This window comes from Scyliorhinus torazame, chromosome 6 (assembly GCF_047496885.1).
Source record: "Scyliorhinus torazame isolate Kashiwa2021f chromosome 6, sScyTor2.1, whole genome shotgun sequence".
NCBI classification, from domain to species: Eukaryota; Metazoa; Chordata; class Chondrichthyes; order Carcharhiniformes; family Scyliorhinidae; genus Scyliorhinus; species Scyliorhinus torazame.
The window spans coordinates 298,966,216-298,993,388 of record NC_092712.1 but is presented as its reverse complement, the minus strand read 5'-3'; the positions used below and the strand labels follow the sequence as shown (position 1 = coordinate 298,993,388).

At 45.4% G+C, this 27,173-nt stretch overlaps 1 protein-coding gene across 16 annotated transcripts in view; it reads right to left on the bottom strand.

Moving 5' to 3' along the window:
* The window catches only part of fhod3b (formin homology 2 domain containing 3b), a 742,093-nt gene that overhangs the window by 371,826 nt on the left and 343,094 nt on the right, over window positions 1-27,173 (bottom strand). For all 16 annotated transcript variants that reach the window (XM_072509894.1, XM_072509896.1, XM_072509895.1 and 13 more), the window contains exon 4: window positions 25,374-25,441. In XM_072509894.1, coding sequence (XP_072365995.1) covers window positions 25,374-25,441 — 68 coding nt within the window. The remainder of the gene's footprint in view (window positions 1-25,373; window positions 25,442-27,173) is intronic.

Here is a 27,173-nt window from a genome sequence, read left to right as displayed (position 1 = left end):
CATTCTTCTGAACTCCAAAGAGCATAGGCCCAATCTTGCCTCATAACGTCTTCATCCCAGGAATCAGCCCATGGGAACATTTGCCGAACCGCCTCCAACATCCTTCTTTATGCAAGGAAACCAGAACTGTACACAGTACCAGGTGCAATCTCACCAATGCACTACACACAGTTATAGACACAACTTCCCTAAGTTCATACTCCAACCTTTTGCAATAAAGGCCAGCATTCTGTTTGCCTTCGGAATTACTTGCTGTATGTGCATGCTAACTTTGTGATTCATTTACAAGGATATCCAGATCTCTCTGTGCCATTCTGCAGTCAGTCTCCACTTGAACAATATTCCATTTTTATTCTTCGTACCAAGGTGGACAACCTTGCATTTTCCATTATTCTCCGTTCGCCAATTTTTGTGTCCACTCACTTAACTTATCCACATTCCTTTGCAGAGCCTTTGTATCCTTTACTAGCATCGCAGAAATACCTCTGTCCTTTTTGAAGCGAAATTCGAGTTACTAATATTCAGCGACTGAATCCGAAAAGCCATTTAGTGGCCAACAGGCATCATATCGGGTATGAAAAACACAAGCCTAGCTACAAATCAGATATTTTTGAAAGAGCCTTGAAAATACTTCGACATTCTCTCTGGTCAGTCTAGCTTCTTTGTTCTTGCATCCCCCAGTTTGGAGAGACCAGGTAAGAGGGCAACTGATAGAAATATCCACAGCCATTTTGTGCCAGTGCTGCCTTGACCAAGCTGGATATATATGAACTGCACAGAAGCAAACTTAATCATCTCAAAGACCCCCGTCATCTGCCAAAAATCACAGGTTAGGACCTATATATGACTGGTATTGGATTTTATTATGCCAACGTATTAAAATGAACCTTTTAGTCAACTACGGTTGTGCAGTAAAATGATAAATCCAGGGTTATTACATTTTCTTGATCCCCTTCGATGTGGAAAAGTTCTATTTTCTTCTTCGTTATTGGGATCCTTCACTAACCACCTCCGGCACCTATCTATATTACGCCAGCCACCAAGGAGGCCACGAAAGACCAATGGATTAAACAACTGTTGATTTGCTTTCCAATCTCATCGACAGAGATCGGCAACACTGCGATGTGGAGAAATCCGACGCCCAAATCTGTGCTCCATCATTATGAGGTGCTGGGCAAAAGGAAAGCATTGCAATGCTGCACCACTTTGTAAGTGACACTAATGAGCAAAGCTCTGCAAGGCCCAGATTTACTGACAATATTTACACAACTCTGCTCGCCAATTGTGTGCTAAACGTTTAATTCTTTGGTATCAAGTTGAACAGAATTACAATCCTTGACCCAAAATATTATCCTCCGTTTAGACAATGAACCCTTGTTCACAATTCCGTCTCACCTCATATTAAGCACTATTTGCAGTTTATTATTCAAACACTCAAACAGATTCAGGCAAATATTTGATTAGTTAATGGAAACACAGAAACCAGGAGTAGGAGCAGGCCATTTGGTCCTTCGGGCTTGCTCTGTCATTCAATATGATCGTATCCTATCCTCTATCTCAATGCCATATTCCCGTTTTCTCCCGATACCACTTGATGCCATTAAATCTTTTATTTTAAAATTTTTTTTAAAACTTCCTTGAATAAATTCAGTGACTTTGCATCCACAGTCTCTGTGGTAGAGATTTCCACAGGCTCACTAGCCTTTGAGTGAAGATATTTTTCCTCATCTCACTCCTAAAAGGTCTAACCCATATCCTGAGACCGTCTCCCCTGCTCCTAGATTCCGCTACCAGGGAAAACATCCTCCCTGCCCAGCCCTGCAGAAACAGTGGAGACAACCAGCTATTACATTCACCGATGGAAAGGAGGGAGACGAGCTCACACTTCACTTCCAACGACTACTGAACAATTTTCAATGGAGGAGAACATGCTTTTTTCTTGAAAAAGGGGTTAGGAGTTGCAATCCGCTCAGATGAGTATATCAAAAATAATCTGATAGAGGCATAAACTGAATTCACCAGCTGAGTTCTTTCATCAACATTTGCACACATTTAAATTAAGCCTGTTAGCTGCAGCGAACACTGTCCCCAGACAGAACCCCAGAACATTGAAACTTCAATCCTTCAGTGCTGGAGAGCTCTGCGCACTCTTGCTTACACGTTAATTGCTCCCAGAAGTTAAACTTTAAATGTTTAGGCAGCATCAGCCTTGTCTAAACATTTAAATTAATTGCAGGTAGCTTCAAAGTGTCCGGGGAATTAAAGGGAGGATTGCACGGAGTTTATACCAAGGCAGCGTCAACCACAAGTGCTGCATGACTGGGTCAGCATTTCTGCAAAATCCAGTCTCAATTTCCATTCCTTTTATAGTTGGTAAAGAATGGAAATTTGATTAAATGTAAGCCGAAGTTGTGCTAATTTGCTTTTAAACTGTTAATTCTCAGGAAATGTCCATCACTCTTCTCCGGTTAAACATTGAGAAACGGGAAACCATGGCCTCGAGTCCCTGCCATGAATTTTGCTCCTTACCCACCAAATCCACCTTTCTCCCCGGAACCAAACCAGACAAAACCTCGGTGTCCCATCTGTCCGTGAAGTGAGTTTCTGACCACCTGCAATGTCACCGACTGTGAAGGGCATGGATGCTGGTAAATGTAGAGTTGTTCAATTCTCAGAAGGGGAACTTGAAACAACCAACCTCAACTGTATTTTGCAATTTGTATATTATGAGGTAGGTTTGAAATCCAGAAAATAATGTCTTTGACTCTTTGTGATGATTTTAATAAAGTAAATGCTTATTAAGAAATAGGCAAAGTAAATGAAAAGTACACTTATTTAAGAAAATGGCGTTCCATGGTGTCACCACTTTAAATAGGTCCAGACAATCTTATCTCAACTAGCTTCAGTGTTATCTTTCCCTAAACTGCTCCACAATAAATTATAGATTTTAAGATCTATAAAAATCTAGTAACTGTTACCACACAGAGTGTTTGTGTCTCTTGGGATTGCTTCTGAGGTAAACCAGCAGTTTGCTTTTCAAATCAGGCTTCCTTCACACAGAGAGCTTGCGGGGAGTTGATTAGCTTTTCCTGCTGTTAGCTGAGATCTAGAAAACAGTTCCCTGCATACGTTTCAGTATATCCTTAAATCTGTTTTTTCTCTTTGATCTTGCCCTCATCTGATTGAACGTCTTCAGAACTGCACTCTCCCAGACTTTATTATCTATTTATTTTAGCTTTTAGAGCATAAAAGCAAAGGAAACTTACTTTAGGCACCTTCCCAGTGACACCTTTTCTTCACACCTTGTAATTTTCTTTTTTAAAACCCTTAACAAACTATTCAAATCTATTCATGTCCTTTCACCAGTGTTACTAAATTACCTTGGGTAAACATCTGTTTACAGTGTTGCTAAACTTATTAACATATCAAATGCTCCAGTTCCATTCACACAGTCACTCTGTCCCTGCCTTAACTACCTTACATATATCCACAGTTTAAAGTACATAATGTTACAATCCCAGTTGATATTATTGGGCAGCACGGTAGCATAGTGGTTAGCATTGTTGCTTCACAGCTCCAGGGTCCCAGGTTCGATTCCCCGCTGGGTCACTGTCTGTGTGGAGTTTGCACGTTCTCCCAGTGTGTGTGTGGGTTTCCTCCGGGTTCTACAGTTTCCTCCCACAGTCCAAAGATGTGCAGGTACGGTGGATTGGCCATTCTAAATTGCCCTTAGTCTCCAAAAAAGGTTAAATTGAGTTACGGGGATAAAGGGGACAGGGTGGAGGTGTGGGGCTTAGTAGGGTGCTCTTTCCAAGGACCGGTGCAGACTCGATAGGCTGAATGGCCTCCTTCTGCACTGTAAATGCTATAATAACTGGATGGGAAGATCCCAGAATGGAACACTGGCTCAAAGAAACGTAAATTTTACTTTCTTTTAAAAAACATAAAGAGTCTCGCAGGAGTGCTAATTAGTTTTAACAAGAAAAAGAAAACATGGAAAAATTGGATTGTAATACAATGCTCCTTTACTCCCCGCTTAGTTTCGCAAATACACACAGATTTTAAGATTAACATGGATTACAAAGTACATATTTATCTACAATGGTCTCATTAGCACAAAAAGTCCCTTTTAAGCATACAAAGTGACCGGTGATCAAATACATGCACCCCACTCGAACCAAGTTAGTGATATGGACTTCACCTCAGAATTCCCCCAGAGGATTGTCAAGTGAGAATTTCAAAACGCCACTCCAAAAAACACTTGAATAATCTTCTCACAATCATGATTATCCTTAGAAATTTGCATTCCAAAATCCAGACCATGTTTTCTAAAAGACACTTTTAAACAAAACTTCCACTCCACTTTTAACAGTGAACCTAGGCCTGGTTTTAAACCAACCCCTTTAGGATCTCTTTGTTGCAATTGCTTTTACACAAACTCCAAGATCCAATCATCAATTTCCAAAGTTATTTCAACTCACAAATCCACAGTCTGTGGTAAAATCGCAAACCTGAAAATCACATCAGATATCTTTCTGATGTCTCAGCGTTCTTCTCAGCGCTGTTCGGCTTTACCGAGCATTGCTCTGTTCTGGTAACTTTAGAGAAGTGTCCAAGAAGTCTAAGGTTAGTTTCCTTAATTAGCTGCACTTCAGATCTCTGCATTTGTTTTCTTAACTATTACTCCATGGTCTGTTTCTTCTTCTAGCAAATCCGAGAGATGTTCCCTCGCTAGCCTTCTAAACCAACTGCTTCCAGCAGAGCAGTATTCTCTCCTACCACCTATCCACAACTGCAATAAAATTAGCTAAGCTAAATCTTAAAGACTTCTCTACCTTACAAGGCCCCGATTGCTAAGCTACACCCACATGATTATGCCTTTTTATTTATTCTTCATGCTGTAGCCCTCTCTAAGCACAATAGAAGCACAGTTGGAACGTAACCAACCCCCACACAAACACCTGTGTCCAGCATGAATCCTACTATAGTAGATTTTAACCTTCCAGGCACAGAAACATTAAACTAAACTCACTGAAAACTGTGCATATTCCGAATGTTTACCAATACAAATATAAATTCCCTAAAAGTACCTTTGGTTTCCTAACATTACTGCCAAAAAATATTCCAATTTCTTGGATTTCCGTGACATTTTCATCACAACTTCCAATTCTAGGTGCCCGACTCTGCCTCAACTGATGAAACCCTCATCCATGCATCACTCCTAGCTTTGAGTATTCCAATGGTTTCCAAGGCAATCTTTCACAATACATAAACTTTATTTCATTTGCTTCTGTATTCCAACTTTTACAGAGTCCGTCACTCGTCATTCCTATGCTCGCTGACATTGGCTCCCTCTCTGCTAACACCCGAATGGAACATTCTCAGCCTTCCTTTCAATTCCCTCTATGTCTCTTCCTATTATTGTAAACTCTGCTGGGCCTTTGAGGTCTCGACAATGCTGGTGTTTTATAGCACCCCTATTTCAATTGGTCCAAATTGGCGGCCCAGGACACATTTTGTAGACTGTTGCCCACGAGGTGAAAAGGTTCTGCTGGTTTCCATCTGCATAGCTTTTTTCTGACTGGTATAATTGAAGTGATATGCATGTAAAGGGCACGTGAAGTGGGGTGCATGCTGATTGCTCACAATGACAGACTTGATGTTGATGACAGTTCTATTAGTACCTGAATGATTAAACATTTTTATAACTTGAAATATATTGCATGTATTAAATATATTCAATCTTATTCATGGGGCATAGTTAGTGAACATGCCCGATTTCAATCTCGTGTCCCATTGAAATGAAGGACTAGCCGAGGTTGCCCAGTACCGCTCTGACAAGTCTACTTAGATCATCAAACTCTCATTAGACCCATTTTCGATTTCCAGAGTGGTTCTAGAAATTATAGATTAATTCTTGACAAGTAAATGGTTTAATGCTTATTTGCAACAGAAGAGGTGTTTGTCTGCCAGCATTGCCAATATTTATTTGTAGTTTTTATTCTAGAAAGAAAGGCTGTCATCTGCCTCCAGCCGATCTATGTGGAGACTCTCAAATTCAACTCTTGCTGGCCTCATGAACTGTCAAGAGCTGCATGGCATGTAAATTTTACTCTATACCAAAGATCCAAATGTGGTGAATATATTGCTACTGCAATTCACCACTGTATTGTACTGTATTATGTTGATGCCCCTGTAGGCTCCGCCTTTGGCTCCGCACCCTCAGGGGTGGTATATAGACCTGCAGCCTGTAGGTGGCACTCAGTACAGAGCAGTCGCAGGCAGGCACAGATCTAGCTTATTGAACCACTGTTCAATTCTACTAATAGTCTTGTGTGAATTGATGGTCGCATCACCAAGTAACCATTTATCCTTCAGGATAAGGAACACAATGAGTCTATGAAGTTTTCAAACTCTTCTGCAGATGGCCTTAACAAAGGCAAGTCCAAAATAACATCAAATGTTTTGCAGATTATGATGTTTCACTGTTTTACTACACCTCATAATTAAGGCCATTGAAAGTTAAATTTAAAATGTAAAGAGGTCTGGACAACTGACACAACTTTGTTTTAAACCATTGCTTCTCGGATATCTGGAAGTGGATATGCGCACACCAACTCCTTTCCTCGCAGCTCACCGACAGGGGGTTCCTCAGCAAGGCTCTGTCGCATTCTTCCCCGCATTTTCGGATGCTGGATTCCATAATCATCGAGAGTCAAAATGGTTGACTGAAGCAGCCAGGCTTCCTGCAGCTCCTGCAGTTGCTTTTCAAAGTTCCAGGTGGCGATATCACCTTTGAATGCAGCTCGTCTACCATAGGCAGATGAGACCATTGGAAGTCGGCTTTCCTTTGCATTTTTGCTGGGCGATAGCAAACGGCAACGGTTCGATATAAAATCTGATGGACCTCCCATCCCACTCAATGAACAGCCCGCAAGCCATATCTAAATTTCAAATGGTTACTAATTGATGCAAACTTCCAAAGTAAAGTGCTTTCACAATCACAGCCTATTATACTCAGTACTGGTACACAGCAATGTTTTCAAACCCCATTTCAGCTTATAAAGCTGGAACCAGGCTTAGCAAACAGTGCAAGATCCTCGTTTGATTGCAATTCAACAATCTCCACTGCTATTGACAGACATCCACTGCAAATTGCACATATAGAATGGGACAGGTTCCATAGTCAAGCAGACACCATTGGAGTGAAAGGGAGGGGCATAAAACAGGAGAGAATACTCACTCGCTAAAGACTACCTCTACAGTGTGAGATTAAACCACTCCGCTCCTTGCTTTAGAAGGACTGACTCCATTTGGGTACAAATTCTGCAGGCCATTAGGGAGTAGTTATATGGAGGTAACCCAAAAATTAAACTACAGCCATTGGGTGGAATTCTCCCATTTTGAGATGAAGTGTGGTGACGTCGGGCCTGACGGCGCCTGTCCCGCTGACCAGAATAGTGGGATCCCACGCCAGTTTCTGCACTTGGAAGCTCATTAATTATGCACAGGTGAATTCCCCTCTGACCTTCCTGATGGGATGGCAGCTGATTTGCTGGCCTACCCGGAGGTGACGGATTTGAACCTCCCAGGCTATATTTAAATACCAGTCCAGCACACTCATCACTCGCTCTGGCCCACCTGTCTTCAGCAGGCTGTGCAGGCTGTCAGCAACCCACAGGGGAAAAAGGTTAGCAGCCTCAAGAAGTCGGTTCCTCAATTCAACCTCCCTCTCCCTGAGCCCGTCACCTGTGCCGCACTCATGCCCCCCTCCCCCTTGGATCTCTGGCATCTGCATCCATCCATCCCCTCCCAGTAAATGATGTGGTGCCACTTTGACCCCTTCGTCTGAGCTTTTCATGCAACCTTGACGGGGTCCAGCTCCCTCCGCTTAATCTTCCTTCTGCCTTCTATGATTAGTCTTCTTCATCCACTTCCTTTCCCCTCTGGCTGCCATCATGAGCTCTCGCCCTACCCACCACTCCCCCAGGGGCTGTTTAGCACAGGGCTAAATCGCTGGCTTTGAAAGCAGACCAAGGCAGGCCAGCAGCACGGTTCGATTCCCGTAACAGCCTCCCCGAACAGGCGCCGGAATGTGGCGACCAGGGGCTTTTCACAGTAACTTCATTTGAAGCCTACTTGTGACAATAAGCGATTTTCATTTCATTTCATTCCACAGCCCTCCTTCCACATTGTCCTCGTTTTCCATGAAGAACAGCTTGGCATGGAGATGGGATGGCAGGAACAGCTTGGCACGAACTGGGCTGCCCCGGCAGAGTGATGAACAGCACATCAGAAGCAGCGCATCAGAAGCAGCGCAGCAGTATGACAGAAACTCTGTGGCACTCATCTCGGAGCCTCTTTCCAGCTGAGGGCCATCTTGTGCACACCATTCTTTAGCAATCAGATTTGGCGCCTACATGATATCACACGGGCGTGATTGGAAGGCCTGATGGGACACCGATGGGCAGCTGTGATAATGAGCAATCATCAGATGCAAATAAAGGCAAATGGCAATCGCGCCACCTGCCAGTGGCACGACGAACACGCCATTGGGAGAATTGCAACATATTGCATGTTGGCAGATTTCTGACTTTTTAGATCCCGCCAGATTCTTTGCGCTCGCCCACCACCAAACCCTCCATGACAGGTTAGGATAATTCCGCCCCTTAAAACTAACCCAGTCAAACTGCCCCCTCCGTTTATTTTGTGACTGATATTGCAAGTGGCATTGCCGGAGCATTCAACTAACTTCCTGTTGCAGTTCAAGATCTAACTCGATAATTAAGTGGGGAAAAAAAGATTTCACTATAAAGTTCTCCATCGGTGTACTGTCCAATTTATAAGAGTGTGAGCAGGATACTGTACAGACTTATGTCCAAATTACATGCAGCTCAATGCGACACATTCTCATTCTGTATTTAAATGTTGAAGGATATGCCAGGATGCCATCACAGTTGGCAGGCCAGACACAGTTTCGCTCCATCACCACAAGATTCAAACCCATAGCCTCTGTACTCCAGAAATCATGATACCTGCTGGAACACCAACCCAATGGTGACAATTCACTAATTCCTTACATTCTCGCCAAATTTCACGAACCACTGTTAGCCTCACACTGAGGCCGAAATGTGACCTGACCTCACTCAAGTACTCAGTCTTGGGCCATCTTCCAAAAGTGAGCTCACTCGGCTACGGTCAGGTATTTCCCAATGCACAGGAGCGGGAAAATCGGAAGAAACAAATATTCATTTGTGAATCTTTAGGGGTTCAAAGGGTTAAAAATATTTTTTCTTATTCCTTCATGGCAAGGCCAGCATTTATTGCCCACCCTTAATCGCCCTCGAGAAAGTGGAGGCGAGTTGCCTTCTTGAACCGCTGTACTCTATTTGATGTAGGTTCACCCACAATGCTGTTAGGAAGGGAGTTCCAGGACTTTGGCCCAGCGACAGCAAAGAAACAGAAATATGGGGCGAAATTCTCCCCCAACGGCGGGATGCCCGCCGACTGGCGCCAAAGCCGGCGCCAATCAGACGGGCATCGCGCCGGCCCAAAGGTGCGGAGGTCTCCGCATCTTTGGCGGCCTAGCCCCAACACACGGTAGCACAAGTGATTAGCACTGTGGCTTCACAGCGCCAGGGTCCCAGGTTTGATTCCCCGCTGGGTCACTGTCTGTGCGGAGTTTGCACGTTCTCCCCGTGTCCGCGTGGGTTTCCTCCGGGTGCTCCGGTTTCCTCCCACAGTCCAAAGACGTGCAGGTTAGGTGGATTGGCCATGCTAAATTACCCGTAGTGTCCATAAGGGTTGGGAGGGGTTATTGGGTGGAAGTGAGGGATTAATGTGGGTCGGTGCAGACTCGATGGGCCGAATGGCCTCCTTCTGCACTGTATGTTCTATGTAATCTATGTATGTAATTGAGGGGCTAGGCCGACGCCGGAGGGATTTCCGCCCCGCCAGCTGGCGGAAATGGCGTTTGTAGCCCCGCCAGCTGGCGCGGAAATGCGGCGCATGCGCGGGAGCGTCAGCGGCCGCTGTCAGTTTCCCAGCGCATGCGCGGGACGTCAGTGACCGCTGTCAGTTTCCCGCGCATGCGCAGTGGGGAGAGTCTCTTCCGCCTCCGCCATGGTGGAGGCCGTGGCGGAGGCGGAAGGGAAAGAGTGCCCCCACGGCACAGGCCCGCCCGCGGATCGGTGGGCCCCGATCGCGGGCCAGGCCACCGTGGGGGCACCTCCTGGGGTCAGATCGCCCCGCGCCCCCCCCCCCCCCCCCCCCAGGACCCCGGAGCCCGCCCACGCCGCCTGGTCCCGCCGGTAAATACCAGGTTTGATTTACGTCGGCGGGACAGGCAATTCCTGGGCGGGACTTCGGCCCATCCGGGCCGGAGAATCCAGCGGGGGGTCCTGCCAACCGGCGCGGCCGGATTCCCGCCCCCGCCCAATCTCCGGGAGCGGGGACTTCGGCGGGGGCGGGATTCACGGCGGCCAACGGCCATTCTCCAACCCGGCGGGGGGTCGGAGAATGACGCCTATGGTTCCAGGCCAGAATGGTGTGGCTTGGAGTGGAACCTGCCGGTGGTGCTGGTGTTCCCATGCACACGCTGCCCTTGTCCTTCTAGGTAGTAGATGTCACATATTTGGAAAGTGGTTCCGAAGGAGTCTTGTTGAGGTGCTGTAGTGCATCTTGTAGAGGTTACACACTGCTGCCACTCCGATGGTGGAAGGGTTGCCAATCAAGCGGACTGCTTTATCCTGGATGATATCGAGCTTCTAGAATGTTGCTGGAGCTGCACTCACCCAGGCAAGTGGGGAATGTTCCATCACACTCCTGACTTATGCCATGATACAGAACAGATATTGGGGAGTTGGGAAGAGAGTTACTCTGCAGAATTCCCAACATCTGACTGCGCTTGCAGCCACAGTATTTATATGGCTGTCTATTCAGTTTCATGGCCAAATCATAAAAGGCAAGCAGTTAATACACTGGAACACATCCTAGTTTGCATTCAACTTTAAGCCATCAGGTGGGAGATGGAAAGCTCAACAGTCTTAAAAGGTTTACCACTTATCCTCAAACTATGACCCCCTAGTTCTGGACTCACCCCACCATCAGGAACATTCTTTCTGAATCTACCTGTCTAATCCGGTTAGAATTTTCTAAGTTTCTAGGAGATCCCCCCCTCACTCTTCCAAACTCCAATAAATATAATCCTAACTAACTTAGTCTCCCCTCAAATGACAGTCCCGCCATCCCAGGAATCAGTCTGGTCAACCTTCGCTGCATTCGCTCCATAACAAGAACATCCTTCCTCAGATAAAGACACCCAAACTTCACACAATACTCCAGGTGTGGCCTCACCAATGCCCGATTCAATTGCAGTAAAACATCCCTATTCCTATCCGCAAATCCTCTTGCTATGAAGGGCAACATACCTTTTGTCATCTTTACTGCTTGCTGTACCTGCGTGCATACTTTCAGTGATTGATGCATGAGAACACTAAAGTCTCGCTGAGCATCCACCTCTCTCAATTTACACCCATTCAAATAATAATCTGCCTTTTTTTTTTGACCGAAATGGATAATCTCACATTTATCCACACCATATACTCCATCTGCCAGGCATATGCCCACTCACTCAGCCAGTCCAAATCCTGCTGCAGCATCTCTGCATCCTCCTCGCAGCTCACCCTCCCACCCAACTTGATACGAGACTGTCCCTCTAAGATCATCCTTAAAATGCACAACTTTGACCAATATTTTCAATCTCCCACCCCCACATCTTCTTTGATCGTACCTGTACACTTGTGAAGCACCACCAGATATGATTCTAAATGACTGCGCTTCATAAATGTATGCATAAATACAGCTCCAAAACATACTGAACTATTTATGTGACGAGCATGAGAAAACAGCAGACGCTGTTTGCTTCTCGTCTTGCATCTTCCCAAACTGATCCTCAGAAACCTGATGATATGTTTGGTAGCAGCTCCGTATGATCGATGTTATGTGTCACGCAAATCACTTTGATAAATATGGATACGTTCGGTTAATAATTTCAATTGTGTCCAAAAGAAACAGATGTCTTATCTTAATCACAGCTTAGGCTTATCTTTCATTCGACTCATGGCCCAACAGGCCCAGACAGAGTGCCCTGGGCTCCGAGGGAACTTATATGTAACATACGTCTTTCCATGGGAGGCACTCAAAACAAAAAAAAAAAAAATGAGCTGTTATCTTCAAAGCAAACAAATTCCTCAACAGCTTACAGACACGAAGGACAGTTCGAAAGGCCAAATCTACCGCTGACAATTTGATTTGATTGCAGCAGTAAATAACTCGTCAGATCTCTCAATCGCATGTTGTGGGATGACGCTGGATTTGCCTCATGCCCGGTCCTTGGCGGATGTACGCAGTAACCACGCACCCGTCTGTTTCCCAGTCGAGCACTCGGATCAGAAATGCCAGGGATGAACTGGCACCGTAAACAGCTCAAAAAATTCTGCATTCTGCACCTCATGGGACATCTGCATTCAGGTAAAATGGTGCAGGCCAGACCTTGCAGTGATAGGTGGATGCAAGTTGTGAAACCTGTGCAGATTTAGGTTTTTATTTTATACACTCAGCCCTGCATCGATCGAGAGATGGAGATGCAGAGAGCTTGAAATTATACATTTTGGGTTCCAGCCAGCACGTTATTCAATGACATTTCGAAGGGCACTTTGCTTCACGTAGCGAGACTGCATTGCAGAGGCAAACACACACGTACATCTCATTTTAACCTCCACTTTGTTGAGCTGATGTTAAAGATGCTTTACTAATGATGAGATCTATATTCCAGTCCATTGTTTATTGAACAGTAAACAGATTTAAGCAAACAGAATTCTATTGTTGTTCAGACATACCGAATTAAGCTGCACACTTTAAATGGAAGCCTTAGGCCCCAGAAGAAACAGCTTTCCTCAGTGCCTTGAAATGAGATCCCGAGGAGTGCTCGACATTGTTACAACAGTGTCATGTACAAGTGGCTCAGATTGGAAACTTCCAAGCTCAGTTTTCCATTTTAAGATTTCAAACGGATTTTTAAAAAAAGACAGCAGATCCACCAATTTCAGAGCTGCGCCAGTCGCAAGGCCAGAATCTTCCAAAATGTGCCACTGCCTGCATCAACAGCCTCAATTCGGAGCATTTTTATCCTCGCTTCCAAATCCCTCAGTGGCCTCACCTCTCCCTAACCCCGCAAACGCTTACTGCCCCTCCTCCTCACTATTACCTACTAGCTCCTTCGGTACTGGTCTCTTGCATATTCCAGACTTTCGTGCCCCCACCATTGGCAGCTAGCTGCTGTTGTGTTATGTTACATTGAGTAACATCAGCTGCGACTTGATGTCGGCTCTGCTGAAAGATGCTCTGGACTCGGAGAAAAGTTTAACGTATTTATTGAACGATTAATAATGCTCTTAAATGAATTCGACACTCTACTAATCTGCCTCTAGTAACTCAGTCTACTCTGCTAACTATACAAGCTTGCTCTCGGCCATGTGCTAGGGTGTGATGTTGCTGATAATCAACTCTGACTTGCTCTCTTGGTTTCTGCCGGTGGAAGAGGCAGAGCCTGTGTGCCTTATCCTTTCTATAGTGGTCGTGTAGTGCCCCCTTGTGGTAATGCCACCTCTGGGTGTCCTGATTACCCATTGGTTGTATCCTGTTCTGATGACCCATTGGTTGCGTGTCTGCATATCATGACATCTCCCCTTTTTTATTTTTTTATATATACACATGTGTATATGCCTGTCTCATGTGGCAACGGGAGCTACGGCTGACAATGTTAAGAATGACTGTATATACAGTGGACAGAAATACAGTTTTAAAAAAAACTATTCATAAGTCCAGTCTCTGGGGTTTCCGTCTGATCCTCGATGACCGCTGCAGAGGTGGAGGAGAGGATGCCGGTGTCTTGATAGGTGTGTGGGAGGCACAACTGGTGCACTCGTGGTTTGTGGTGTTTGGAGGTGGCATTTCAACAGGTGGAAGTGGAGGGGGAATTGGTTGTGGGCGTATGATTTTCAGCAGTGCCCTTCGATTTCTGCGAACAATGGTGCCGTCAGGCATTTTTAGCACATAGGATCTGGGCGCGGCCTGCCAAACGATGACAACTGGGGCATACCACCCACTATCAGGTGTCTTGATCCTGACAGTGTCTGCTGGGGATAGCACGTCCAGATCAGTGGCATGTGCGGCATAGTGCTGTTTCTGACTGTTGCGCAGCTGTTGCATCTTTTGTAGTACCGGTAGGTGATCTGGGTTGGGCAGGTGTAGGGCTGGAAGTGTTGTTCGCAGGTCCCTGTTCATCAGCAGTTGAGCTGGTGACATGCCAGTTGATAAGGGAGTCGCCAGGTATGCTAGTAGTGCAAGGTATATGTCGGAGACGGAGTCCGAGGCCTTGTGGAAGAGTTGCTTGACGATGTGCACCCCCTTTTGACTTTGCCATTGGATTGCGGATAATGCGGACTGGAGGTGACATGTCTGAAGTTGTACCTCTTAGCAATTGTGGACCATTCTCGACTGTGGAAACACGGGCCATTGTTCACTCATGACAGTATTCAGGATGCCATGCCGTGAGAATGTCTCTTTGCACGCTTTGATGACGGTCCTTGAGGTGAGGTCGGACAGCTTCAGGACCTCCGGGTAGTTCAAAAAGTAATCAATGAGTAGGATGTAGTCGCCACCATTCACGTGGAATAGGTCAATACCGACCTTTGACCATGGAGAGGTTTCCAGGTCGTGTTGTTGGAGCCTTGTTCTGTGCTGGTTGGAACCTCTGACAGGTCTCACAGTCCAGGACCATGTCCGTGATGTCCTGCTTGATGCCGGGCCAGTAGACGGCATGTCGGGCCCTGCGTCTGCACTTTTCTATGTCCAGGTGTCCCTCATGAATCTGCCGCAGCACCATGCCCTGGTGCATGATGCAGTGGGATCACTATTCTGTCCATCTTCAGCAGGATGTCGTTGATCAGCGTTCAGTCGTCCTGGACGTTGTAGAATTGAGGGCATTGCCCTTTCGGCCACCCATTGTTGAGGTTGTGGATGACGCGCTGCAACAGGGGGTCTCTTCTCTGATGAGAACGAGCTTTTCGTCTGTTGCAGGGAAGTTGCTTGCGCACATTTGCACCTGCAATTCAATGTGTGATTCAGAGCGGGACAATGCATCGGCAATGATGAGCTCCTTGCCAGGAGTGGACACCAGATTGAAATCGTACCTCCGGAGTTTGAGCAGAATCCTCTGCAATCGGGGCATCATGTCGTTCAGGTCCTTTTGGATGGTGTGGACCAGAGGTCTGTGATCCGTCTCGATGGCAGGCCGTAGACGTAGTCATGGAATTTGAGGATGCCGGTGGGAAGACTTAAACACTCCTTTTCAAACTGCGCGTACCTGGTCTCCATCGGTGTCATTGCCCGTGACGCATATGCCACTGCGACCCATGATGATGTCATTTGTTTGTAGCAGCGCCGCCCCAATGCCATCCTGACTCGCATCGGTCGATATCTTAGTTTCCCGGTCTGGGTCAAAGAATGCAAGGACGCGTGCAGTGGTGAGCTTGGCCTTCAGCTCCAACCACTCTGTTCGGTGCTCCACCTTCCACTTGAAGGCGGTTGATTTCTTGATCAGTTTTCTGAGGGCCGTTGTGTGTGTAGCCAAATTCGGGAAGTTTACCACTCCAAGGAAGAGCAGTACTGCTTTCTTGTCCTTGGGGACTTTAATTGCCTCGATGGCTTTTATTTTGTCCGTGTCCGGGTGTCCACCGTGTTTCGATATCTGATCACCCAGGAACTTCAGCGTGGATGTCCCAAAACAGCACTTGGCTTTGTTTAGTTTGAGGCCATGTTCATGTATGCGTCGGAATACCCTCTTTAGTCACGACACATGTCTCTCTGGAGTTGAAGGCTAGATTATGATATAGTCAACGTAGACACGAACCCCTTCTATTCCTTCCATCATCTGTTCCATGATGTGATAGAGTATCTCTGATGCCGAGATGATGCCAAATGACATTCGGTTGTAGCAGAATCTGCCAAAAGACGTGTTGAAGGTGCAGAGCCTTCTGCTGGATTCTTCAAGTTGAATTTGCCAAAGTCCTTGGGGTGCGTCCAGTTTTGTGAAGAAGCGCACGTTTCTATAGGCCCCCCAATCGTAGCAGAGATGTGGAGGAACAGATTGGGAAACAGATTTTGGAAAGGTGCAGAAGTCACAGGGTAGTAGTCATGGGTGACTTCAACTTCCCAAACATTGAGTGGAAACTCTTTAGATCAAATAGTTTGGATGGGGTGGTGTTTGTGCAGTGTGTCCAGGAAGCTTTGCTAACACAGTATGTAGATTGTCTGACCAGAGGGGAGGCCATATTGGATTTGGTACTTGGTAATGAACCAGGGCAAGTGATTTGTTAGTGGGGGAGCATTTTGGAGATAGTGCCCACAATTATGTGACTTTCACTTTAGTAATGGAGAGGGATAGGTGCGTGCAACAGGGCAAGGTTTACAATTGGGGGAAGGGTAAATACGATGTTGTCAGACAAGAATTGAAGTGCATAAGTTGGGAACATAGGCTGTCAGGGAAGGACACAAGTGAAATGTGGAACATGTTCAAGGAACAGGTACTACGTGTCCTTGATATGTATGTCCCTGTCAGGCAGGGAAGAGATAGTCGAGTGAGGGAACCATGGTTGACAAGAGAGGTTGAATGTCTTGTTCAGAGGAAGAAGGAGACTTATGTAAGGCTGAGGAAACAAGGTTCAGACAGGGCGCTGGAGGGATACAAGATAGACAGGAGGGAACTGAAGAAAGGCATTAGGAGAGCTAAGAGAGGGCATGAACAATCTTTGGCGGGTAGGATCAAGGAAAACCCCAAGGCCTTTTACACATATGTGAGAAATATGAGAATGACTAGAGCGAGGGTAGGTCTGATCAAGGACAGTAGTGGGAGATTGTGTATGGAGTCTGAAGAGATAGGAGAGGTCTTGAACGAGTACTTTTCTTCTGTATTTACAAATGAGAGGGGCCATATTGTTGGAGAGGACAGTGTGAAACAGACTGGTAAGCTCGAGGAAATACTTATTAGGAAGGAAGATGTGTTGGGCATTTTGAAAAACTTGAGGATAGACAAGTCCCCCGGGCCTGACGGGATATATCCAAGGATTCTATGGGAAGCAAGAGATGAAGTTGCAGAGCCGTTGGCAATGATCTTTTCGTCCTCACTGTCAACAGGGGTGGTACCAGGGGATTGGAGAGTGGCGAATGTTGTGCCCCTGTTCAAAAAAGGGACTAGGGATAACCATCGGAATTACAGGCCAGTTAGTCTTACTTTGGTGGTAGGCAAAGTAATGGAAAGGGTACTGAAGGATAGGATTTCTGAGCATCTGGAAAGACACTGCTTGATTAGGGATAGTCAGCACGGATTTGTGAGGGGTAGATCTTGCCTTACAAGTCTTATTGAATTCTTTGAGGAGGTGACCAAGCATGTGGATGAAGGTAAAGCAGTGGATGTAGTGTACATGGATTTTAGTAAGGCATTTGATGAGGTTCCGCATGGTAGGCTTATGCAGAAAGTAAGGAGGCATGGGACAGTGGGAAATTTGGCTAGTTGGATAACGAACTGGCTAACCGATAGAAGTCAGAGAGTGGTGGTGGATGGCAAATATTCAGCCTGGATCCCAGTTACCAGTGGCGTACTGCAGGGATCAGTTCTGGGTTCTCTGCTGTTTGTGATTTTCATTAATGACTTGGATGAGGGAGTTGAAGGGTGGGTCAGTAAATTTGCACACAATACGAAGATTGATGGAGTTGTGGATAGTGAGGAAGGTTGTTGTCGGCTGCAAAGAGACATAGGTAGGATGGAGAGCTGGGCTGAGAAGTGGCAGATGGAGTTTAACCCTGAAAAGTGTGAAGGTGTCCATTTTGGAAGGACAAATATGAATGCGGAATACAGGGTTAACGGTAGAATTCTTGGCAATGTGGAGGAGCAGAGAGATCTTGGGGTCTATGTTCATATATCTTTGAAAGTTGCCACTCAAGTGGATAGAGCTGTGAAGAAGGCCTATGGTGTGCTCGCGTTCATTAACAGAGGGATTGAATTTAAGAGCCGAGAGGTGATGATGCAGCTGTACAAAACTTTGGTAAGGCCACATTTGGAGTACTGTGTACAGTTCTGGTCGCCTCATTTGAGGAAGTATGTGGAAGCTTTGGAAAAGATGCAAAGAAGATTTACCAGGATGTTGCCTGGAATGGAGAGTAGGTCTTACGAGGAAAGGTTGAGGGTGCTAGGCCTTTTCTCATTAGAACGGAGAAGGATGAGGGGCCACTTGATAGAGGATTATAAGATGGTCAGGGGAATAGATAGAGTGGACAGTCAGACTTTTTCCCCGGGTGGCGTAAACCATTACAAGGGGACATAAATTTAAGTTGAACGGTGGAAGATATAGGAGGGATATCAGAGGTAGGTTCTTTACCCAGAGAGTAGTGGGGGCTTGGAATGCACTGCCTGTGGAAGTAGTCGAGTCGGAAATATTAGGGACCTTCAAGCAGCTATTGGATAGGTACATGGATTACGGTAGAATGCTATAGTGTAGATTAGTTTGTTCTTAAGGGCAGCACGGTAGCATTGTGGATAGCACAATTTCTTCACAGCTCCAGGGTCCCAGGTTCAATTCCGGCTTGGGTCACTGTCTGTGCGGAGTCTGCACGTCCTCCCCGTGTCTGCGTGGGTTTCCTCCGGGTGCTCCGGTTTCCTCCCACAGTCCAAAGATGTGCAGGTTAGGTGGATCGGCCATGATAAATTGCCCTTAGTGTCCAAAATTGCCCTTAGTGTTGGGTGGGGTTACTGGATTATGGGGATAGGGTGGAGGTGTTGACCTTGGGTAGGGTGCTCTTTCCAAGAGCCGGTGCAGACTCGATGGGCCGAATGGCCTCCTTCTGCACTGTAAATTCTATGATAATCTATGATTAATCTCGGACAAAGGTTCGGCACAACATCGTGGGCCGAAGGGCCTGTTCCGTGCTGTATCTTTCTATGTTCTCTATGTTCTAGGTGTGCCATCTCGCTCTTGATTTCTTCCCTTTTTGGAATTGGGTAGCGTTCCCACATAATGTTTTTGTTTAGATCCTTGGGCTCGATACAGATGCGTCGGACCCCGAAGGCTTTTTTATGCACACCATTGAGCTGACCCAGTCGGTTGGTTCAGTGACCTTAGAGATTATGCCTTTCTTTTGTAGGCTTGAGCTCTGCTTTCATTCACTCCCTCAGTGGAGCTAGGACTCTTCGTGGTGCGTGGACCATTGGTTTGGCATCAGGCCACAGTAGAATCTTGTACTCATACGGCAGAGTGCCTATCCCGCTGAAGACATCTGGATATTGGGTCAGTATGTCATCAATGCTGGCCTGAAGATCCGAATGAGACGGCGTCATGGTGTAGACCCTTTGGATGAGGTTCAGTTGCTTGCAGGCGTGCGTACCTAGCAGGGACGCTCTGTCTGGTTGAACAATCTCAAAGCGTAGGCTTGTCTCTATGTTTCGGTTGGACACTGTCAGATGGCAGGACCCCAGTGCCTTAATTGCATTGCTATTGTAGTCCTGGAGTGTGCAGGCAGCTGGAAGGATTTTGGGAGCCTTCTTGATTCTCGACAAGTCCAACTGCGAGATCAGGTTGGCGGAGGCACCCATGTCCAGTTTGAACTGGGTGGGGCACTCGTGACATCCATCACTGCGTTCCATTCATCCTCAGAATCCAGGGCAAGGATTGACCGGACTTGCGATGTGCCCAGTGTGGCATATTCGCACTTCGTGATGATGCCTACTCAGTATGTGTTATCCAGGTAGTCATTGTCTGGATCTGGCGCACTACATTGAGTCATACGTTCGGTGTTGCACACCAGGATGTCACACTGCTGACGAAAGAAACCCCTTCAATTCATTTGGAACATGTGAATCAATATAAACCATGCTCTTTAATTAGATTAAGGGATAGACTTGAACACAGGAAGACCACCACGATGCAAGACCTGGAGCACCATTCTTCTCGTGTGAAGCTTGACCCCTCAGCAAAGGAAAATTAAATCATCTACTTGGTTTGGAAACACTATGGAGATTAACAAGGCTAACAAAATCGCCAATCTTGCAGGAACACAAAATTCTAAAATGGACCTCGCTCCCTCTTTGAACAAAGATCTTGCCGTTCACTAATCTCCCATCTCATGGCACAATTTTCATGTTTAAGTAGGATTGAAAAATTGTGACCGTTATATTATGCTTGGTGGTAACATGTCGTTATTCTTTGCCTTTTGAGCCAGAATGGTCTGATGAGTTGATGATAAAGAAACTACCAATCTTTAGATTGAAGCAAAGCCAGTTTATTGAAAACCGATGAATTGAGTTTGCACACTCTACTGAGCTATAACTACTAATTAAGTAAGGTTGAATCTGTTAAACAGTAACCTATAATCTCGTATTAACTAATGATGTCCCCGTGCTAACTCTCTCTAATGTAAACTACTCCTCGTGCTGTGATCAATACTTCTCCTCTGCTATAAAACTTAATTCCCAAGATTCCCCGAGGTCTGATATTTATACTGGGAACTGGTGGTGCCCTCTAGTGTTTGTATTACACCGAGATGTAATAATTAACCCTTCACTGACGTACCTATATACATATCAATACAGTGATCACGGCCTTGGCCGACTCCTTTCTGGCTACTTCCAGCAGCTGAGTGCGAATGATCCATTGAGTTCAACACCTTTTCTCCAATTATCTCTTAACAATTGCTCCACATCCCCATCCAGTACACATGCAGAGTCACATCACCGTAATTTTAAAAAACGGATACAAATTATCGAATCATTTTCTCTGCCATGCTGTCATTCTCCATAGTTGGTCTCTTTCCTTCACCCCTGAAAGTCCGACACTCTAACTTGTTATGTTTTAGTATCACAGAAGTGCACAAATGTTAAGCGGATATTCTTTGCTTCCTTAACGTTTCGAGTCCTTTTGACTCTTCGTCAGACTGTTCTGATAACGAGCCAAAGGACTCGGTACATTAACTCTGCTTTCTGTCCTTACAGATGCTGCTGGACCGGCTGAGCTTTTCCAGCATCCTCTGCTCTTGCTTCAGATTCCAGCATCCACAGTATTTTGCTCACTTTGATTCCTTGAGCATTCAAAGCAATCCATGATTCATCCCAAGAATCATTAATGGCTTTGGTCGCACCCACCCAGTCAATTTTGGGAACGTCAAAGTATCATTTCCCTCTGCTTTTAGTAAAAGGCATATTTCCTCAACTGCCTGCAGATCTCCCTCTCTCTCAGTTCCCATCTTTCTAATAATCTGCCTCACAAGAAAGTACATTCTTAAATTCCATCACTGTTGTTATGTTCTGTATTATGGCCATAGTACAGATGCACACAGAACATCTAGTTCTTTGACTGGTAAGATAATTTATGAACAAGATCAACACATGGAAAGGGAACTGATGAACTATAATCCAAACGGTAACTGATAATTCTGGAGTTACTTCTAATGTGATTGTCCTCCAGCATGACTCACTACCAACTGCCGGATCTCCCCAGTCACATGGTGGATCCCTATCACCACCTGCTGGTTGGAGGTCATACTGATAATTATATACATTGATAGATAGATCACTATATGCATTGATGTGCACAGGCATATCATCACAACTGTGTTGGAGTCAGTCACTAATACTGCCATCTTCTCAACCCTTGACCTTTCTCATCCCTCCTGAAAATGTGCTAACTAGGAATATTAATTTCCAAGTCTTATCTGAGCTTGAGCCTTGTTTCCATTCTAGCCGCTGGATCAAACTGCCTTTGTTAGCAATGTTTGTTCTTCCATGTGGGTATCTGTACATTCTCATTACTAGCTCCAGTTCTCTCCCCACCCTCAAAGCTTCTATTTCATTTATTTCTTTATACCCATTGCCTCTTCTATTATATTTCAAACATTTGTCCACCTGGTCCACCATACCAGCTTAAAATCCCCTCCCCTGTTTTGCTTACCCTCTCCACCAGTTCATAACTACCATTCCATTTCATCCCTTTGGTGTTGCCTTCCCTTCTTCCCGAACCGGCTTCAATGCCCCAGGTATGTGAATCCTCATCTATTGCACTGGCCCTGTAACCATGGTTTGTTTGCCCTTCCTCATGCGACTTAGTGAGGAGCACTCTTGTTTCGCAGTCAGGAGGTTATGGATTCAAATGCCACCTCAGACTTTAACAGGCTTCAGTGCTGCAGCGGAGATGCTGTTTTTCATTTGAGATCCTGAACTGAGGGTCCGTCTGCCTGCTCAGGGAAATGTAAAAGGCTTCATGGCCCTGTTCGAAGAGCTAGCGAGTTCTCTCTAGTGTCCTGGCCAATTTTTCACATCCAATATTAAGTAACAAATAAAAAAGTCATTATCTTATTGCTGTCTGGGAGAGCTTGCCAGGTGAAAATTGGTTGCTGCATTACAATACTTCAAAAGGCCTAAAAGGGCTGTCAAGCATTTTCGCATATCCTGGTGGTGTAAATGGCACCATCCAAATGCAGCTCTTCCTTTACTGCCTCTCATAGAATTTACAGAGTAGAAAACACCATTCGGCCCATCGAGTCTGCACCAGCCCTTGGAAAGTGCACCTGACTAAAGCCCACACCTCCAGTCCATCGCATAACCCAGTAATACCACCAAACCTTTTTGGACACTAAGGGCAATTTAGCATGGCCAATCCACCTAACCTGCACATCTTTGGACTGTGGGAGGAAACCGGACACCCGGAGAAAACCCTCGCAGACAGGGGAGAAAGTGCAGACTCCACACAGGCAGTCACCCAACGACAGAATTGAACCCGGGTCCCTGGAGCAGTGAGGTCGAAGTGCACCGTGCCACCTCATCTCTGTTCAATATAATAATCTTTATTATTGTCACAAGTAGGCTTACATTAACACTGCAACAAAGGTCAGGAACTCAAATCGGTTTCACTGTAAAATCACTTGTTTCACTAAACGAGCCCCCTCTGCTAATACTATCAGTTCCACCTCCCACTGCTGCATTAGATAGGTTCCAGAATGGAGAGGTGGTGAGCACTGAAATGTCCGCACTAACTACATAAGCCCAAGGTGAGGGGAATGGGGGAGGGGGAGCCACATCCACATTGCTTTAGGACTAGGCAAGCAGACTGTGGTTCAAAACAACAGTCCTGAAAGAAAAACCCACTGTACATATACATAGGTTAGCATTGGACTGCTATCTGATTAACTCTATTTGTCTTAACCATTGTGTAGACAATCAACAAATAAAAAAGTACCTGTGAAAACCAGGCTCGGAAAGGCTTTAATGGAACAAATTATCTTCAAATGAGAGATTACAACTGTTTTGCTGAAAGTAACCCCTCCAGCCCATTCATCCCACAACAGTTGAATGCCAGTAATCTTCTCATGATTTACAGCTCATGCAGTATGATTCTGTACGATAATGCAGTTTTTCCTCAATTCCGCTTGGTCGACAGCACACAGTGCTGCTGGAAACACCTGCGTTCAGTCCTGCCCTCCACAAACCTGCCCAATAATTAAAATTCTTTAACCAACAAAATATCTTAATTCCTCACTTGCTTTGATTCGGTCTTTTTCAAATTTGATTCGGTGAAACACACTGGCACAATGGAAAGGCATGAGGGTAAGGCATGAATGAAGGCGGCAACTGTTAAATATTTGCATCAAGAGCATTCTACGGACACAAATACATGTCGGCAAGTGTGTAGCACGTGAAGTAGAGCTGAAATTAGCAGGGTCATTCAAGGTGCATTTCACACCCTGTGATCGGCGAGCTAATGGACTGCAGCCCCGGAAAGAATTTCCATTCATCAACTGCGTCAATCCCACTGTCTTTATGTTTAAAGACCGGACTGGCACTGAATAGCAGTGTATATGTTACCGGGTCCTTCGGAATGAAGGTGGGCTAAATCGACTTCCTCACCTGCTGAGGAGAGTCATTCTGTGCAGCTCAGACCAGGAATTAACGAAGAAAAAAACCCAATTTGGACCATTTCCTACTTTTTACAAAGTATACAAGACCAGTATCCTTATTCCCCAGTTTTTAAACTGTCCTTTCCTTCTGGGTGCCCAGAAACTCAAACCCTCAACGATCTCCAAAGCACACTTCGACATAGTGTTCTAGATGGCGAGCAACATTCATTAATCACGTCCAGTAACTGTCTTAAAGAAATGGTAGGAACACAATATTTCAGCTTAAATGGGTGTGATTTGGAGCTGAAATGGAGCCTTTGGTGTAATATCCTTTCTTGCAAGGCCATCACTCACTTTGGTGGTGTAGAGTTCCCTACCTGCTAATCACAAGGTTCACACAATCACTAATTATATGATATCAATACTTCCTGCGTAATAACTACTTTCATTTTGGCATTCAGGAACTAACTTTCATTCTGCTGGTTGGCATGTGGCCTACATAATCAAGTTCCAGAGATGCACCACAACTGAACTTGTCTCTATTCCTTCTCACTAGTTATCTTGCTTTATTAGTCTGGTCTCCGTACCTTTGTGAAATTATTCACCTTCCTGATGTTCTGACTCTTCCACAACCCCTCCACTCCTGCAACCTCTCCCTCCCTCCCTCCGTGATTTCTCTCCTGCCCTGACTCCACAGGCATCAGAAGCGCTCTGGTATTTCATCCAACTAGCACCTACTGCATGTAAGCCTATGCATCGAGCACCAACAGCTATTCGCCGCATCACAGCCAAGCCTGATCCTATTCTCATCAGGCACCCAACCTCGCATGGATTTTCCAGTCAGCGGCGCAGGATAATAATAATCTTTATTTATTAGTGTCACAAGTACACTTACATTAGCACTGCAATGAAGTTTGTGAAAAGCCCCTAGTCGTCACACTTTGGCATCTGTTCGGGTTCACTAAGGGAGAATTCATACTGTCCAAATTACCGAACAGCACGTCTTTCAGGACTTGTGGGAGGAAGCCGGAGCACCTGGAAGAAACCCACGCAGACACGGGGAGAAAGTGCAGACTTCGCAGAGACGATGACCCAAGCGCTGTGAAGCAACCGTGCTAACCACTGTGCTACCGTGCCACCCAAGCAAGGAGCGGGAACCTTGGCCAATTCTTCTGTTAATCTAGGGTTGCTGAGGTTAATTCGAACAGCAAACTCCCTGCCTGCATTGGGATCAGCTAACTTCACAAAACCTGAGACTGAATTTGGGATCTTCTTTTCTGAGCACCTCAGGATCGCCAAAGGGCACTGAGGTGCGGAGGGGGGTGGGCGGGGGGCAAGGCATTGTAAACAGCAAGGCGTCCATCACTACTAACCTGGAATATCTGCTTGAGTGAAAAAAGTGCTCTTCTCAGTTCCCGGCCACAAGAATTGTAGAGTTTTTCTGTACAAAACAGGAAGAAAAAAATAAGTTATTTTTATTATATTGGCTGGAGTTTAAACAAAACAAAAAGGTTAAAACTTTATTAATATCAAACGCTGAGAAGGTGAGTGATGGTGACAAATCAAAGGCCAAAGCTGGCTCAAGTTTGACTGACAGACATTCCCCCAGCTATAAAATCCATGAAGGGCCACATCCCTAGTTGAGGCATCAATATACAAAAGCATCACACTGAGGGGGGGGGGGGCTGCCATCATCCCCACACAAAAAAATAGTTGCCTTAGTCTGTGCCTGACTGGATGGTCACATATCAATTGAAAGCTAATATCCCTTTATCTCTGGAATTTGTCAGTAAAAACCTATCACAGGTGAGGCATTTTTAAAAACTCACTCCAGTCCTATCACAGTCCTTGGGCACAAATGGTATAAATTGCCACACTGAAAGAGGCAATGATAAATTTTATACAGGTCAAAGCTTTGATTGTTTAATTGCCAAAAGCATGGAAAGAACCAATCGAGTGTACAATTTAAAGATATACCTTCCCATGAGCCACTGACACGCGACGCTTTCCTTGAAAAGACCGTAGCTACCTGACACTTCTTGGAACCATCACATGTGGAGAAATATATAGAGGATCATTTCTTAAATAATTACAGAGCCATAATCCCCCCCCCCACCCCCCCAACTCAGAGGCACACGATTCTGTCCAAGGGGAAACCGAAGTATAATCAAAGAAAAATGTGAATTCCTTTATTTATGTCATAACATCTCCCCACAAAACTAACTGCTTCTGTTTAGAGTTAACCCAGTACTTTGGGACTCAATAGTTTAGTCTGACCTGACTTCTGCCCGCTTATCGCTGGACTAAAAATGAACTGGAAACCATTGCCAAAAAACGTATCTGAAACTCCGACAGCACCGACGAACCTTATCCGTCTTGATCATCCTTCCGTGAAGAATTGCAGACCTTATTGTTGTAATAAAATCTCATTTCAGTTACTGTGATCTGCGCTTCTATGTTTAAAACAAACTCAGCTCAAATGACAAGTTAGATCTTGCAAATGGAAATGCATTGCCTCAAGGTACAGTGAACTGTAAGTTATCTACCAACCACGATTCTCTAGTAACCATAAGTTCTGATGTCCCCAAGTACAAAATCGCTGTTTTACCAACCGGTAACAATTACCCATCCCTGCATACTCTATTATTTTATGCTTCATGTTGTAATGTACTGTTGAAGATTAGAAGTAAAATAAATACTTGCTTTTGCTTTCTGAATACTTACATCCAAGTTCATGCGACAGGTATTCCACTGTATTCCACTGATATGGGGAATTCTCCACTAAACAGCATTTTTGATCAACTTGTACCACTCATTCCCTTCGCACGCCAGATAATCATGATTTTACTGTATACCCAACCTTGAAGTTATTGCATTAGTATTCAGACACTCCCAAGTAATGAAATTCATCGATACCAATTGAAGCAAGCAGTTGTAGTTTTCATTTCAACACAGTGCTATCTGCCACACCACTGAAATGAAAGTTGCAATATTCCCCAAGGACCAGAGGCTGCTCTCCCCTTTTGAGAGAGGGCTGGCTGGTGGTGATTTAACCCACAGGTTAAAACCACACCTCAGGCAAGGGGCAAGGTTGAGAAGGCAGGGCCTTCATGGATAACCGCAGCTGGTACGGGAGCTGGTTACCTTCGCTCCACATCACGGACCAACCGTCC